The sequence below is a fragment of the Stegastes partitus genome, unplaced genomic scaffold, assembly GCF_000690725.1.
Source record: "Stegastes partitus isolate 25-593 unplaced genomic scaffold, Stegastes_partitus-1.0.2 Scaffold970, whole genome shotgun sequence".
Lineage (NCBI taxonomy): Eukaryota > Metazoa > Chordata > Actinopteri > Pomacentridae > Stegastes > Stegastes partitus.
In genome coordinates, this window is record NW_007578701.1 from 240,659 (window position 1) to 256,413 (window position 15,755).

The window sequence follows — 15,755 nt, forward strand, 5'->3', positions numbered from 1 at the left end:
GCTGCATTCTCAATCAAGCTGCTATGGCAATGACTGTGTCTGTGCACATTTATGTGCATGCACGTGCAAGAGGCCATATTTTTTGTTGTGCAGCATTGGATGAATATCTCCATTTCTTGGCAGCTGACAGCCTGTTTGTCATCCACTCCACAACCAAGAACTGACCTTCAGCAGCATAACTACTATTATCCTCCCATACCTCTCCTCTCCCCTCCCTTCATCCCTACATTTCCATTGCCTCTCTCACCCTATATCTTTCTCAACCGTACCTCCCTCCACTTCTCCTTCACTTTTTGCTCTCGCCCCTTCTACAGCCTTTGTCATTGATCGCTGATGCGATTGGCTGCCTCCATGCTCAGTAATGACCTGCACTGGTAACCAGCCGGCTGCTCCTCTCGGCCCCTCGGAGATTGAACTGTCAGATGGCAGCGATTAATGGCTGGGCAGAGAGACACAGACTCACACCTGGAATGTCCCACCCTGCGCTGTCCTGCCACTCCTGTGTCCCGTCTCAGCTCAGCCTGCACAGGTGTGCTGAGGCACATGCCCACATATGTAAGTGTGCTGTGTCCACATTTCCTGTAAGGATGGATAAATATTCAAATATGTTGGTGCATGTGCTTATGGGTTCTTATACAGGGTTTCTTTCCTACATGTACAACCCTGAGGGAATGCATTCATTCTGCCCTGCTGCAATGGCTGATGAGAAGTGTATAGTGAAAAAATGTGCAAGAGCGGCTGGGGATAACAGGAATAACAAGAAAAGAATGTAAATAACTCTCACGGCTCTTTTGGAACCTTGAAAAGTTAAAAAAAATAAAAAAAAAGTTGTCAGTTTTGCCAAATCAGAAAATAACTAACCCTAACCACATTTGGCTCCGCTACTTAAATGACAGCATGTAATCATTATTTGTCTGCAGTGCTATATTTTGTTGCCCCCCTGCTCTTCTTTATTATTATATTAGTTATGATTGCACCCGTAATCATCCACTTATTCTACTGTTCACACTTGAGCCACTCTGAGCAAGAGAATCAGAACAAATGCCTGAAATGCTAACATGTGTTATTTCCTTGAACAGAGATGAGTGGGGTGTTTGGTCTGGTCTCGCTCTGTCTGTCTGTCTGTTGAGCTGAGGGCTGCAGGCCCACGCGGCTGTCCCGTGTTGTACTTGGCTGGCCGTCTGCTAACTGTCAGCGCAGTATCTCCTTACACTGATGAATGGGAAGTTTCCAGACGATTCCCAAAGCTTTCATTCCCTTGTTCCTATGCTTATCCAGAGGAATGGCCGAGAAAACAGGGGCTCCTCCCCCTGCCTACCAACCTCCCTCAGGGGAAGAGCCCGCATGGAGACAGGCAAGGAAGCTATATTTACTGTAAAATCAGAAAGTATTCAGATCAACACACACTGTTAAATGCAGAATATTGGCATTTCACCCATAAGTCTATTCAACAACCCACAAAGACAAAGTGAAAACATGTCTTTACAAAGGACACGAGACCCAAAACCATTCTGCCTTCGCTTGGCTGTATTCTTTGGGTTGTATGCTGAAAGAGGAACCACCACCAGCCTCAGGTCTCTGAACACTAGAGCAAGTTTTCTTGAAGAATGTCTATATTTGGCTACATTCATATCCCATTAGTTTCTCACAAGTCTCCCTGGCCTTGCTGCTGAAAAACATCACATCACAGCATGATGCTGCCACCACCATGCTTCACCATAGCAATGGTATTATCCATGTGCTGTGTAGTATGCAGATGCAGTACTTGAAGTTTCGCCTAAAGAGTTAACTTTTTTTGTCACATCATGATAGAGAATCCTTTTCCTCATGCTCTCAGTCCTTCAAATCTACTTGGGAAACTCCAACCAAGTCATTTATTTAAGAGTGGCTACCATCTAGCCACTCTGCCACAAAGGCCTGACTGATCAAGTCCTGCTGAGAAAGACAACTAACCAGTGGCTGTTCCTCCCTGACTAAGGCATTTCTTTCTTTTTCCTTCATTTTGGCAGGACAGCCATGTCTAGGAAAAGTCATGGTGGTTCCAAATTTGTTCCACTGCATATTAAGGCCACTGTGCTCCTGGGAAAAATCAAAAAGAGCTTCAGAGATGGTTGTCCACCCTTGACCTGATCTACTCTTCACCATATTTTGTCACAGACGCTAACAGAGTTCTTTGTACTTTGTAGATTGTTTTTTTGTTGTTGTTTTGTTTTTGTTTTGTTTTTTTGTCCTGACATACAGTGCAAATGTGGAACCTTATATACACAAGTGTATGTATTTATAACCTATATACAATCAAATCAATTGGGAGCATATGTGGCCACATTTTAAGGATAATTAAAGCAACCATGACATTCCTCAGAATTAGGTGTGACACAGCGAAGGGTCTGAAAAGTTTATAAATGAGAGATTTCAGGGTTGTTTTTTTTTTTTTTTAATACATTTGCAAAACATAGTAAAATCATGTTTTTCCTTTTTCCTTATGGGTTGCTGAGAGCCAAATTTGAAATTTCATCTATTTGAAATCAAATCTAGAAGGCAAAATGTCTGCAAAAAACTGAAGAGAAAAGAAAACTTTCTGAAGAAACTGTAAAATGCTCCATCCAAAAGTGAGAGAAAGAGATGAAAGCAAGGGAAACAGAGGCGGAGGAAAATAAAGATGATTGAAGATTGTAGACAAAACACAGCAGAAGAAAGACAAATCAGAAGCCCAAGAAATGTAGTGGGAGAGAAAGCGAAAGAAACCAAGTGAGGAAAAAAAAAAAAGAAAAAAGATAGACAGAAGATGGAAGGAGAATAATCCTCTGAACAGTGAACATGTGAATATCAGGCCAGTAGGGGTTTGGCGTGGTGTGTGAAACGGAGATAAAATCGATTAGCTTGTCCACTGACCCAGTGAGCAGAGGTGCCCCCCATTGCCCCAGTCTTGCCACAGCCCTGACAGAGACGTCCAGGCTTCGAGGTCCCTGGGGGTCGCCTCTGGACACTGAGGTGAACAAAGTGGTGCCCTCCTGTCAAACTAAAGCCCTCAAGCACCAGCAAAACAACAGACCATGCTGCAATGCTTCACTGCTCTCTGATTCCACAGGAGACAGAAAAGATGTAGTGTAGGCTGCTGAAAGAGCACGTTGTGCATAAGAGTCGGTGGTCAAAATACAGAACTGCTGTACTTATAGGGGAAAATATTGTAAGTTAATTAAGAATTGCAGCCAACTGAAAAATCAATTTTAGTCATTTTTTTTCTTTAGTTATTAAAGTGTTGACAAACTTAGTTCTCTAACCCACTGAATGTTAATAGTTAGTGAAAGCTGTTAGCTCTTCATAGTAATTTCGGTGTTAAAAATAGCTTGGCAAGACTAATGGCACAAATCTCAGTGGTTACCTACATAGATTTTTAGAGACGCCACCCAAAATTCCAGATACAGTCAGGTATTTCTTGGAAAATTCTTAAAGGTTCAGCCTGACAAACTCTGGACACCTGTTGGCAGGCCCTGAAACCTCTCCCTATCATTTTATCGCCTTGTTTTCCTCTCATGATTTCCTCAGTCAAATCACTGGGTGAGGAGCACCTCTTTGATTCCTGGCTCATTGTAGTGTATTTGACCCTGGAGGTCACTGAGTGGAAAGAAGTGGATGTGTCACCACTAAGCTCTTCTCCGTGTTAGAATAATATTCCTACGGTGCTTTTAGGATGCTAACGCTAATCAAAACAGGACATCCTGAGGAGGGCTGTGCTCTCTCTTCCCTGGCCCCGCTCACCGGCCGCTTTATGTTTTTGTGTTTGTGGAGGAGCGACAATCCCAGGAAGCTGCGAGAAGGGTTCATCAAAGCTCCAAGCGGGGGGCCCCGGCTGCAGGATCGCTGGAATGTGGCGTGGAAAGGAATCTCTACTGTCCTATTGTTCCCTTGTTTCCTCGGTCTCATCACATGCCGGCACGTCCAGTTCACTTACAGGTAAGCAGCGCTAATCAGCCCTGCATTCTTTTCCACAGCTGCATTCTTTCCTCTGCTGCGACCCTGGCCGAGCAGCAACACTGGCGCGCGCACACACAAAAAGCACCCGGCTTATGCAGACACTCGAGGGAAGTCATCAAGACCAATCTCCGAGGACAGGGACGTGGTGTTTCTTTTACTCAGACCAGGGATTAGAAGTGGAACATTAAGGCGAACACTGATGATGCATACATCAGTAATAATTAAAAGATTATCAACCAGCTCCCAAAAACTAGGCCCGACAAACTCAGAGGTGCTGGATGATGTTAAGAGAAAAAAATTAAGAACTGTGGGAGATGGTCCAATGAGGAAATTTGCCTGACATACTTTCTAAAAATTCTACAGTCCATGTTTATTTGAAGTATTGTGCATCCAAAAACTCAATTTAGAATTTTTGAATTTCTAAGTTAATCAACCTCGGTGTCTCTATAAGTTAATAATGAATTCAAGGTTAGTCTTAAATGTGTCTTGTCTCAGTTTGTCATCTTTCTATCTACACAGACAAAGCAGCTGCTATCAGATCCAATCAGGTGAATGCGGTGCAGTCCAAACTTCATCAGGAAGGCCCCAGCTTTGATCACATCTCCTCCTCTCATCTCTCCCGTCCTGTTGGGGGTGAGAGGTCACCCCTTAATGAGCTTCAGGGTGAAGAATAGGGGGGACGGCTTGTTGTGGCAGAGATAAAGGGTGTACAGGAATCACATTGTACACAAACGCATAAATGCACACATCTGACTGCCTCCCCATATGACCTGATGCCCTGTTATGCCCCTGCTAATCAGAAATCACTATCCCTTTCTTCGACCCTCCCTCGCTCGCTCCTTCCATCGGGCCAGCCTGCTCCACCCAGGGAGATCCCCGAGCAGAGCTGGAACACACTGTTATCACCACGTTCACAAAACGATTGTTGGGTAATTCCTGTTTATAGCTGTGTGCTCCTTCCAGTGTGTAAGTGCTGTTCTCTCTATCAACCCTCCAGGACAGCCATTAAAACGCAATGTCCACATGTCACTTCAGCACACCCACCAGTTCATCCGTATTTATCATTGTGCTAGAAGAACTTTGGTGATATCTAAAGTGACCTAAAGGGCCATAAAAATATGGGCAACTGGAATAAAACTGATAAATCATTTTGTGGTTACTACATGAGACAAAAAACAGACTTCCTTAAATAATCATACAAACATGGAACATCAAAGAGTTCACAGAATGTAGCTCATACTGTATATTTTCATCCAGCACAAAGTCATATCAAAGCTCTTGTTTAGTCTTCCTCCCTATAAAAGCCCTCAACAATGTAGTAAAGTGACTAAAGGTAGTTAGCTGATGTGAGACATGAGGCCAGAGTGTCGGGCCCAGTTTCTACCACCTGCTCCAGGTAATTGATTGGAGTATATAAAATGATTGAGTTTCTTTAATTAGCTAACAGACACCCTGTCTCAAAGCATGCCAACTTCACGCCACCTCATTAATAGCCCGGGTGAACTGCGCCATCAGCAATCTGTTGACGTTATATCTCCTCAGACATCATAACGACGCACAAATCAGTTTGATGTCTGGGTAAACTTTTCCACTCAGCAAAAACGCCATTTATCTCGGGACCAATTTGTGATGAGAAAATGGCGACATGTCTCCCGTTTGACAACTGTGTACTCTGCAGAGTGCCTTTGTTTTTGTGTGCGCACAGACTGAAACTCGCACGTACACACTCGCCCTGACCAAATAAGCACACACACACACCCACATGCTCACCTCCCTCTCAAGTAAAAAAAAAAAAAAAAAACAACACACATGCACCTTCACACACATAATCTATAAAAATATGCTTAGCTTGGGACTGCTCTGTTGATAATGACCTCAGCCTTGGCACCGCATCGGGCCAGACCAGACTGCCGACAGACTGGAGGCTTTTGTGTGGACTCCCTATCTCTAACTCCTTGACCTTTAGGGGAAGAAGAAAGCAGAAATGCCTTTTTTATTTAGAAGGGGTAAGGCTTGCTCATTGTTCTGTATTGGTACAGTTTCCCTGTGGTAAACACACAGCGGTTCCCAGGCTTGACATGTTGCTGCACAGCCTCCTCCCTTCATCCATCCCTTGGTGTTCCCACACTGCCCTGTCTGAGCCGTTGCACCAGCACACATACACACACACACACACACCCCTCCTCTCAAGACACACACACACAAAACAGCACCACACCACAACCACCAGCATACAAACACTATGCTTTATGCATTATGAAATTCCTCACATACATGTTGGTGCGAGATGGAAGAAAGCGGGGACTGCAGTTGGAAAAGAGGGAGCATAGACGGAAAGGAGCCCCTGGGACTGGGCCACTGTGTCAGGGCCTGAGAGGGGACCCATGACAAGGCCCTGGAAGCTCCCTAGTTGCTTGGGACATGGGCCATCCTTCAAGTGGGTGACAACAGTGCATAAACAAACCACTAACCTCGTCAGCTCTCTGTTTACAGCCCTGAGACCGAGTCCTGGACGACTCATTAACATCAGAGACCTTCCAAAAGAGCCATTTTCTGAGGCAGAAAGGGGGGGGGGGGGGCTTCTCCCATCATATGAGAGGAGGAAAGTGGACGACATACAAGACAGATGGGGGCGTTGATAGATGAGGAGGCCTGGGTCACAGACAAACTGATCCCCCACAGCCTCTGTCCCACCAAGACATACGCAAACAGATGCGAATTTATGCCTCAAAACACAACTAATACACCCAAAAAGGCTACTTGTGTGTGTGTGTGTGTGACAGCATATATGACTGTGATATGTTTTACATCTTGTTTGACATGCATTCAGTAGCTTTCACTGTTTTTTTTTTGTTTTTTTTGCAAATGATCACATAATTCTTATACATCCAGAATCATGAGAATGTGGTGCTTCTAAAGGAACAGACATTTATAGCTATTCATACTGCAAATATTTTATGTGTCTGCAGCATTTTCATCCAGAGTAATCAAATAAGCTCAAAAATCTTTATAGTTATACAGAAATTCTTCAATCTCGCATCTAAAATATATAATAAAAATGTTTTATAAAGTTATTCTCCCAGTTATGTTGAGTCATTTCTTTCATTTCAAATACGATTTAAATCATTTTTATTGTTAGTGACTGTAATTTGTCCTGTTTTCATTTTTTAAAATGCTTCATTTCTTTCAGGGAAGTGATTGTGGGCTATAATTGTCATTTTGTCCTTGTCAATTGATACAAGAAAAAAAAATTATATATATATATATTAGGGTCGTTTGCTATGTGGTTGTTTAGGTGCATTAAAAAAAAAAACTAGTCAAAGCAACAGTTAACCAAGCAAAAAAAAAACAAAAAAAAACCAGAGGGTGGGGAGGGTAACTTCTGCACAGGGCCCCCAATGATTCTTGACCCAGTCCATTACTGAAGGAGATATAAGACATTTGTATACGGAGCTTTGGCACCAAGCGGAGCGCAGGCAAAGAGCGCCGCTCCGGGACAACAAGGGCCGTTTAATGGGGTCTCTATTTCACTTTCCTCGCGCCGGCCCGCTCCCTCTCACCTTTTAAATGGGCCGATCTATTAACCGTTTTAATGAGCTCCGCCAGACAAACGCGAGATGCATGGCCCATTGCACAATGTGTGGAGGACGACGACGCACTTCTCAGCTGCGGAGAGGAGAGGCGCTGACGGACGGAGGGACACCGAGGCGCACGAGGCCTCTCTCTCTCGCTCTCGCTGTCTCTCTCTCTCTCGCGCGCGCGCACACACACACACACACACACACACACACACACACACACACACACACACACACACACACACATAGCTTTCCCTCGTGCCAATCAGAGGTGTCAGTTGGTGAGATAACGCATCTCAAAAGCGACTCCACTTCTTTTCTGGAGACGCGTGGATAAATGAGTGATGACTGACAGAACACTCTGGTAAATGTGAAAATGATTATCAAATAGTGTGTGCCTTGGGACACAAACTGAATTTCAATGCCCCATTGCTACTTGTTAAGCTTCCAAATACATATATATATATATATATTTGTCGTGGAACTTTCCTTTTTTTTTCTCTCCCTTCCAGAATTTAGATACATGCAAGTGTTACTCTGAGCGAGATTAATCGCCACCGTAATGATTCCTAACAAATTATCAAAGCACTCCAAACACATTATAATAAAAAGGTTTTTATTAAGACACAAGTATGCTAAGTGGACCTTTAATTAGGCCTACGCCGAACTAGTTTGGATCACCAAAGCCCCCCCTCCTTTCCTTCCCTCCTTCTTCATCTTTCTGCGGCCAACAATTCACCACGGGGTGCGGCCTGCGCGCCTTGGCTATACGTATTTGGGAGTTTTTGTGGCGCACCGCATTACATCTGGACGTGCGGACTAATCAGTCAGCCTCCATCAATCACTCTTACGTTTACCACCTCTCCATCACCTCCTCTATTACATGCACCCCCTCTTTTTTTTTTTTTATCACACGACTGTTCTGCAAGGAGGGAGGCACACACTGAACGCATTTACCAGCAGAGCCCTTATGAGGGGTCTGGGAATTTAAATATTCACTGTTGACACTGTGCAGACCTGGCTGGGGGCCAGGGTGGGCCCGTTTCTGCAGGGGCCCAAAGCATCCCCGTGTTCTGACTTAGGGGGCAGAAATGCTTCTCTTCGATCTTGAAAATAATCATCTTTTTTAAAAAAAAATAAAAAATCAAGAGGAATTTTAAGTCTTCTGACTTCTCAGAACGACTTTCATGGTGTGCAAATGTGTTCCAAAGAAAAGTTGGTGATGTCGTTGCTTGCTCTGCTTCGTGTCCATTTACACAATAATTTAAAAAAGAAATCTATGCACAAGCAAACTTTTTGTGTGTTTTACACTCGAGGCAGAGCTGCAAGGCCGCTGCAAAGAAAACAAGTGTTTTCTGTCTGTGAATGATGATGATGACTGTGTGTGAGTGTTTCTGCAGTCTACATGCTCCATTTCCTTATTGCACGCCACAATATTTAACAAACATCTAAGAGAATGCCAATAAAGTCATTTATACATGTATGCTTGATGTGTTTATTAAACTTCACCAGGTTGTCTGCAGGTTATGATGTTGTATTTCTTTGCAGTAAACTTGTTTTAACCTGATCACATATTGTCTAAAAAAATCTTCTGGAGCATGCTGCCTATAGACTCTCTAGCTGTTCTGATCATTTCAGACGTTTGCTGCAGGTGTTTTGATTTCGTTTGTGTTTGCTGAATTTTTATGCAAAAACAACAACAACGACAAAAAAAAAAACAAAAAAAAAAACAGGCAACCAGTTTCAAAACGGGATACTGGCTACTGAAACTAAATCTAAATAATATTCCTGCAAACAGTAAAATACAGCAGGCCTGGGCTTTACTCTACTGACCTCCTTGTGCAGTTTCTTTAAAATCTGCTTTACAATTCCACATTAATGGTGTGCATTTTACACTTCAACAATTAAAAAAAAACAGTCAGTGCAGGAATTAAAACTCAAGAGAAAAGCACCAAAGCACAGACATGTACCCAAAACACTCTGATGAAAAATATGACATGTTGACTAGAACTTGATTGAAACAAATTTTAAACAAAGAATACAATTCTTGATAATTTATAGCAGCAGATCAATGCATGAATAGCCGTATCAATCATCCCCTTGCATATAGCTGATTGCGTCCAAGTAATTAAAATTGATTTGGTGACAAAAGTGCAGCTTAATTTAATCAAACTCATTGAATATTTTAAGTTATTATTTTATCCCAAATGAATTTAGTCACCAGTGGGAGAATACTGCGTTCTGCAAGGATGAATTTACGCGCAATTTAAGTCTGTAAACTGGAACATTAGTGCGTAAAAAGAATTCAAACATCGCAGTTTGATTTTTTCCCCCCCAGTGTGCTATATAATTAAACAATCATCACATATTAGACATTAGTAAGAGCTCGGAATAAACTGCATGACTCACATACACAAGCAAGACTTTAAAGTAAAAAAAAAAACAAGATGCCCCTTCCCTGAAACATTTACCATGACTGTCTAAATCCTCGTTTTCTCCTTATTTCTCTCCATCAACCTGCTCTTTTCCTCTCTAAAAGTTTCTCCCGACAAAACTGAGCTGACCACCAGCCCACTGTGCAGCGATTGCAATACAACTGCCGATGCACAGGACATGGGATTTTAACTTGCAATACACTACGTTACACTAGAGCGCCCACTACATGCAACGAGCAATTCCAATAGTGGAGCGGACGCCTTGCAGAAAGTTCCTCCATCGCTCAGTCAAACTTTAAAGTTTACGCTCTTCTCGTGAGGCGCGTCGAATTATTTTTTTTTTCCCCTCCGCGACAATCTCACCCGTTTGCTCCCTTCTTAAGAGCTGACAGTGAGGACTACGGTCTTCTGGTGGACATTAAATCGTTACAGAAACTATTAACAGACGCGGTGATAACAGCGACAGTCTATAGGTATATAAGATGGCATGTTTCAAAAGAAGGAGAAAAAAAAAAGAAAGGGATGTTGCACCTACTCGTGGCCAGTTTCCGTGCCCTGCCTTTGGACCTCATGGTGCCAGTCTCTCGGCGCGGGGGTTTGTTTGGATTTTTTCTTGAAATCTTTTTTCCTCCTTTTTGTTTTTTCTCTGTCCTTTTTCTCGGGGTTTCTCAATCCAAACGCGCTATCTCTCCAGCATTGTCAGTCTGGACACCTTCGCACATGCGCACAGCCCGCGAGATCTGCCGGCAGCAAGTGCCAGGAAAAGTTTGGGGACGATTTATCACTTTGATATGAACCTGATCTGCTCGAGATGAGGTGAATCGCGGACATCTCCTTTCGTGTCCGACTTTCAAACGGGGCGAACTGAGTGAGAAAGCGGGGCACACTGCAAAAAATGTCCAAAACTTGTTGGTGGTGGCACATTTGGTCGTGCGTTCTTGTTTGTTTAACACGTTTGGAAACTTTGTCACTGAGCTGTTTATAGTGCATGTCAGACTTCTAGTTCTTCTTATATTAAAACACGACCCTTTATCTTGCTTGCATGTTAAAAACAAGACAAAAAAGGCGATTTACTACAACAATAATCAGAAAAAAGTAAACTTTCCACACAAGTTCAACCCAGATAAGCCACTTTACGCAGCAACTTACATTCCAGTAGTTGGAGAAAAAAAAGAATTTAAGAACAACTTTCTGAGCACGAAATGCTTTGTCAAGATGGATATTTTTTGCAGTGCAGTCAGCACCCCGGATCTGGTGCGGAGAACATTAATTATAACGATCCTTTATTCTCAATCCTCACTGCGCACCTTTTTTCTCTTCAAATGAAGCCACATTCATCAATGTTCACTTAAATTACCGATGCTGAGTGTAGTCATTAAAGATTTTCTATATTTTAATTGTGTTTTCACCATTATACCGAGCACTGGAAAATGAATGAAAAAGTTTCCCTCCCCCCCTCCTCTTCCTCCTCCTCCTCCTCCTCTCCTCTCGGTTGGGCACCCGACTGACAGCTTTAATATGAGAGTGCCCAGGTTTTTTTTTTTTTTTTTCCTTCCCCTTCTTCGGTCTCTCTCTTTGTGCTGACAATTATTAATATGTTAAGTGCTCGGTATTAATGCCTGTTTGAGACGTTTCTGTTACAGTGCGTGAATTTCATCACTTGGTAATTGCTGAGGGCTCGAAAAGGGATGTTTTTACTTGATTTAACTTGGAAGGAGAGCGGCTCCATCAAGAAGGGGAGGAAAAAAGACTTTTGTCCAAAGCTTCATCTCAGCGGGTGGAATTAAATTTTTCATTTTTTTTCGCTTTGGGTTTTTTTTTTTAAGAAGAGGGCCACACTTCATAAAGGCACTAGAAGTCAATAAAATCCCTGCGTGTCTTCTGTTATCACATAAACATTTTATAGATACAAAAACAGAAAACTTGCTATGTGTTTTATAAATAAAACATTAAAAAGAAACAGTCAAATGTGACCCACATGAATCCACGCATTCATATCATAAAGGTGCGCCCCGTTTGTCCCCTTTGTGCTGCCACTGCGCATAATCAAAGTAATTGGCAATTAATTAGATCCGCAGGAGATCATGCTGACCTTGCAGATGAACTCCTTAATGGGTTGTGAACTGGAGATATCGATTCCAAAGTGTGTTGAAATTGACTTGAAGTCGTGACATCATGCCATGTCATGAAAAAAAAAATAAAAATACAGGCCTACCAAAAATCAAAGCGTCATATGACCAAAGTGTAGAAATATGACAAGGCCGTGTTCAGACAAACCAGATTTCTCTTATTGCATGACTTCAAAAGAAATATGGAAATTCGGAATTATAGTGCAAATTAGTAAATGACAATACATGCCATGCTCAGCAACAGCCCCAAAATGTGATGCATTTTCTCATCAAATTAACATTTTTTTTAAAGACCATATCCAAAAAAAAATAAAAACAACCCTCCACCAAACTAAACTGGGACATCCCTGGATCGCTATTCCTCATTTAAACGGCCGAGTTAAGAGAGGTTAATACTGATACTTTATTGTGGTTGTACCTCACTCTACCTCTACTGTAATGACATAAATGGTGCTATTAAGTGGGTTGCGCCTATACACCGTGCCGGAGAAGGTGGCGCGCTGGGGGTACGCACAAACACACGCCGGCGTGCGCGCACACATACACACACCGAGGGAGAAGGGAGCTGCAGGCAGAGCGCTCAATTAGCCTAAATGGAAACAGTTTTCATTCACCGCAATAACTCACTCTTCTCTTCCTTCTGAGGCACTTTCTCAGTCCATATTTTATTATGATACGCTGAACCCGGTGGCGGAGAGGAGCGCGCACGCATCCTCGCAGCCCCGTGGGTTATAATTATTAGAAATTAATTGGGTTCGAGCCCCCCACGGTTGCACGCATAAACTAAAAACGCTGCCTCACTTTTGCACTTGGGGTTATCCACATAGACGCAAAGGAGAGAGTGGAGTTTCAAACTGTTAAAAGCGAACAAACCTTCATCCAGGACGCGCAGTGTTTTTGGTAGATTTTTCTTTTTCTTTTCTTTTTCTTACTGTACTACAGTAGCCTGTAGGGCTGTGAAGGGGTTAAAAAATAACATGATCCGTACAGGGAGGCTGTGGAGGCAGACTAAAAGTGAAAAGGGAGCCTCCGGCGCAAGGAAATTACCAGCGCCCGTGTGACCTTTGAGCAAGGTAATCAATCAAGTGATCAACAGGGATATTTATCACCGCTTTGTCCGACCGAAACCTTTCCTCTAGAACAAAATAGAAGATTTTAAATGAGGGTAATTATAATCTGAGAAGTTCAAGCAACAGACATCATATGAGAGATGTTGCCATGGACACTTCTTAGGCACAATAATAATTATAATAATAATAATCTGATGAAAATGAGCAAAAACAGACATATAATTAATAACACATAATAAAGTACATGCTCCATCCTGTAGGCCTGTATTTTGTCTTGCTTTTCAGTCCTACATATCACAGGCCTAGAATTTATTTTTTTATTTTTAATAAACGAGAGAACTGTACCAATATCCTCAGCCAGTGTTTTATTTCCTACCGTTTATTTCATCTATTAATCACATCTAATGCTACAGTTGTTTCTTGATTTTCGTAACAGTGTGTGGTGTTAAAAAAAAAAAAAGCCCTGCAAGGATTTATTTGGCCCAGTGCGTGCTGCCCCTGTGTGGAGAATTATCGACTCAATCAAACGCAGAAGCTTCCAATGAACAGCTAATGCAATAAAATAATACTCTGCCGGAGACATTAATCCATCTTCACCGGGCAAAGAGTCGAGTCGAATATCCACAGTTACAAGAAAAAGAAAAAAAAAATGTTTTTAAAGCAGACAACATGAGGCGACAAGATTATAGAGGTGTTTCTGACAGCTAGTCTGATTAAACATCTATATTTAACTTTTTTTATTAGATGTGTTTTTGCGTTGTATTTTTGACGGTAGATAAATAAAATTTAATAAATAAATAAAAATACGGGCGCTTTTCAGCTGAATGACATGGATTAAACCACGCAATAATCGCCTGGTCAGTTTCAATGTCAGAGTAAAAAAACATTCAAAAATAACCGAAAAAGACGTTGGTGAGAAAGAACTTGGACTTAAAACGCAGACTAATTTTATGCAAACAATATTTCGATCGTGAACATTTAAAAGCGGGAGAGAACCGGAGAAAAATCACCTGCATGCTTGATAAAATCCAAAAGTTCGCGTTATTTAATGTGTTTTGGCACCATTTTACGCGCTATGGCCTCTTCTATTTTTACTCTGGGATTACAACATCGTTCTGTTGGTTTATAGTTCTGTAATATCACAAAATATAACGACAACATATTGACTTTTTAAAAACGACGACACTGATTTAGTCAATGTAGTTGTTTAGCAGGACAAAGTTAGATAATTAAACAAGTAATCAATTCTCCAAACAACCCTAAAATAATGATTTTTTTTCCTATTTTAAAAAAAAAAAGTGCGCTACAGTCACAAACCATTTAAACTCATTTTGGTTGCATGTTTCAGAATAATAAAAATAATTAAGATCCCCAAATGTGACGCACCAAAACCACAAAATGCCATATTTTTATGCATCAGAGCTCGTTCTCCTATTTATTACATGAAGCTAAAAAAGAAGACAGAGCTTGTTTTGGGAAAATTCTTTATACTATGCCCCCCTCTAGTGGATACCACCCTGCAGTGTTTGAGATGAAATTGTTGGTGAGTGACTTTAATGTAAAGTCATGTAGAATTCAAACATCTGGTCTGCCTATTAGTATACATACATCTTTTCTTCTTTTAAACATGCTGCATGTATGAGGCAGGGAAAAACTGTTCTACCTGGCTGTGTCACATTTGAAGGCTTGGTATGGATCAAACGAATAAACTCAAAAGCAGTGACAGATTAATGGGCTGACCCGGCTTGTACTGAAGCAAAGTGCATTTTAACAACCGCTTCTGGACTCGGTATCCAGCATGGGAGACAGATTACGATGCGCTCCTGAGACAATTTGTGGAAGTAGTATTGATAGGGTTGGTGTCGGCCGCGGACGTATTTATCTCTGAGGAGTGCTTGATGGGTGGATCTTATCCACACACGCACACACACACACACGACTCCAGATACAAACTCATCCCATCAATTTCCAACTGATGCTCCCCTTGCACCGGTCACGTCAACAGAGAGATTTGACAAGTAATCAATGGGACAGTCGATGGGGTTTATTTATTTCCATTTCCAGTAACAGCAGACAGTGGGATCCTTGTCAGGTTCCCGGTTGCGGGGCAATTAAAGGAACACACAGATGGATGGGATGCTTAAGAAACAGAGAAGAGACGAGTCAATAATCTACAACAGTGCATCTCTGCAGCTGACTGCTTACAGCAACGTTCATCTGAACTTGAGACGGTCAAGATAATACAAATACGGATCTTGATTTTCAGTATAGATACTGACTTTAGTTTGCCCAAAATTTAAGGTCATCTTAGTCATTGTAATCCTGTGTGCATCACATTCACATGCTCTCTCGATCAGATCGACACCATCAAGATCTTCTCTCTGAAACTTGGAACAACGAAGTCATAATAATAATATTCCGTGTAAAGACTGCTTAGTCATGAGCCTCAGTCACTTCTCATGTTACAAGCAGCCTGTTGGATCAAAACGTGTCTCACAATGACACACAGAATTAAGAACTAGCTGTGGTTTTATGTGAACACACAGTTCATTTGTCTATTAATGGACA

General features: G+C 42.0%; 1 protein-coding gene across 9 annotated transcripts in view; it reads right to left on the minus strand.

Moving 5' to 3' along the window:
- The window catches only part of mecom (MDS1 and EVI1 complex locus), a 132,081-nt gene extending 121,411 nt beyond the window's left edge, over nt 1–10,670 (minus strand). For all 9 annotated transcript variants that reach the window (XM_008294547.1, XM_008294544.1, XM_008294548.1 and 6 more), the window contains exon 1: nt 10,524–10,670. In XM_008294547.1, the coding sequence (XP_008292769.1) occupies nt 10,524–10,560 (37 nt within the window). In that variant the 5' untranslated portion in view covers nt 10,561–10,670. The remainder of the gene's footprint in view (nt 1–10,523) is intronic.
- Between the last annotated feature and the right edge of the window lie 5,085 nt (nt 10,671–15,755).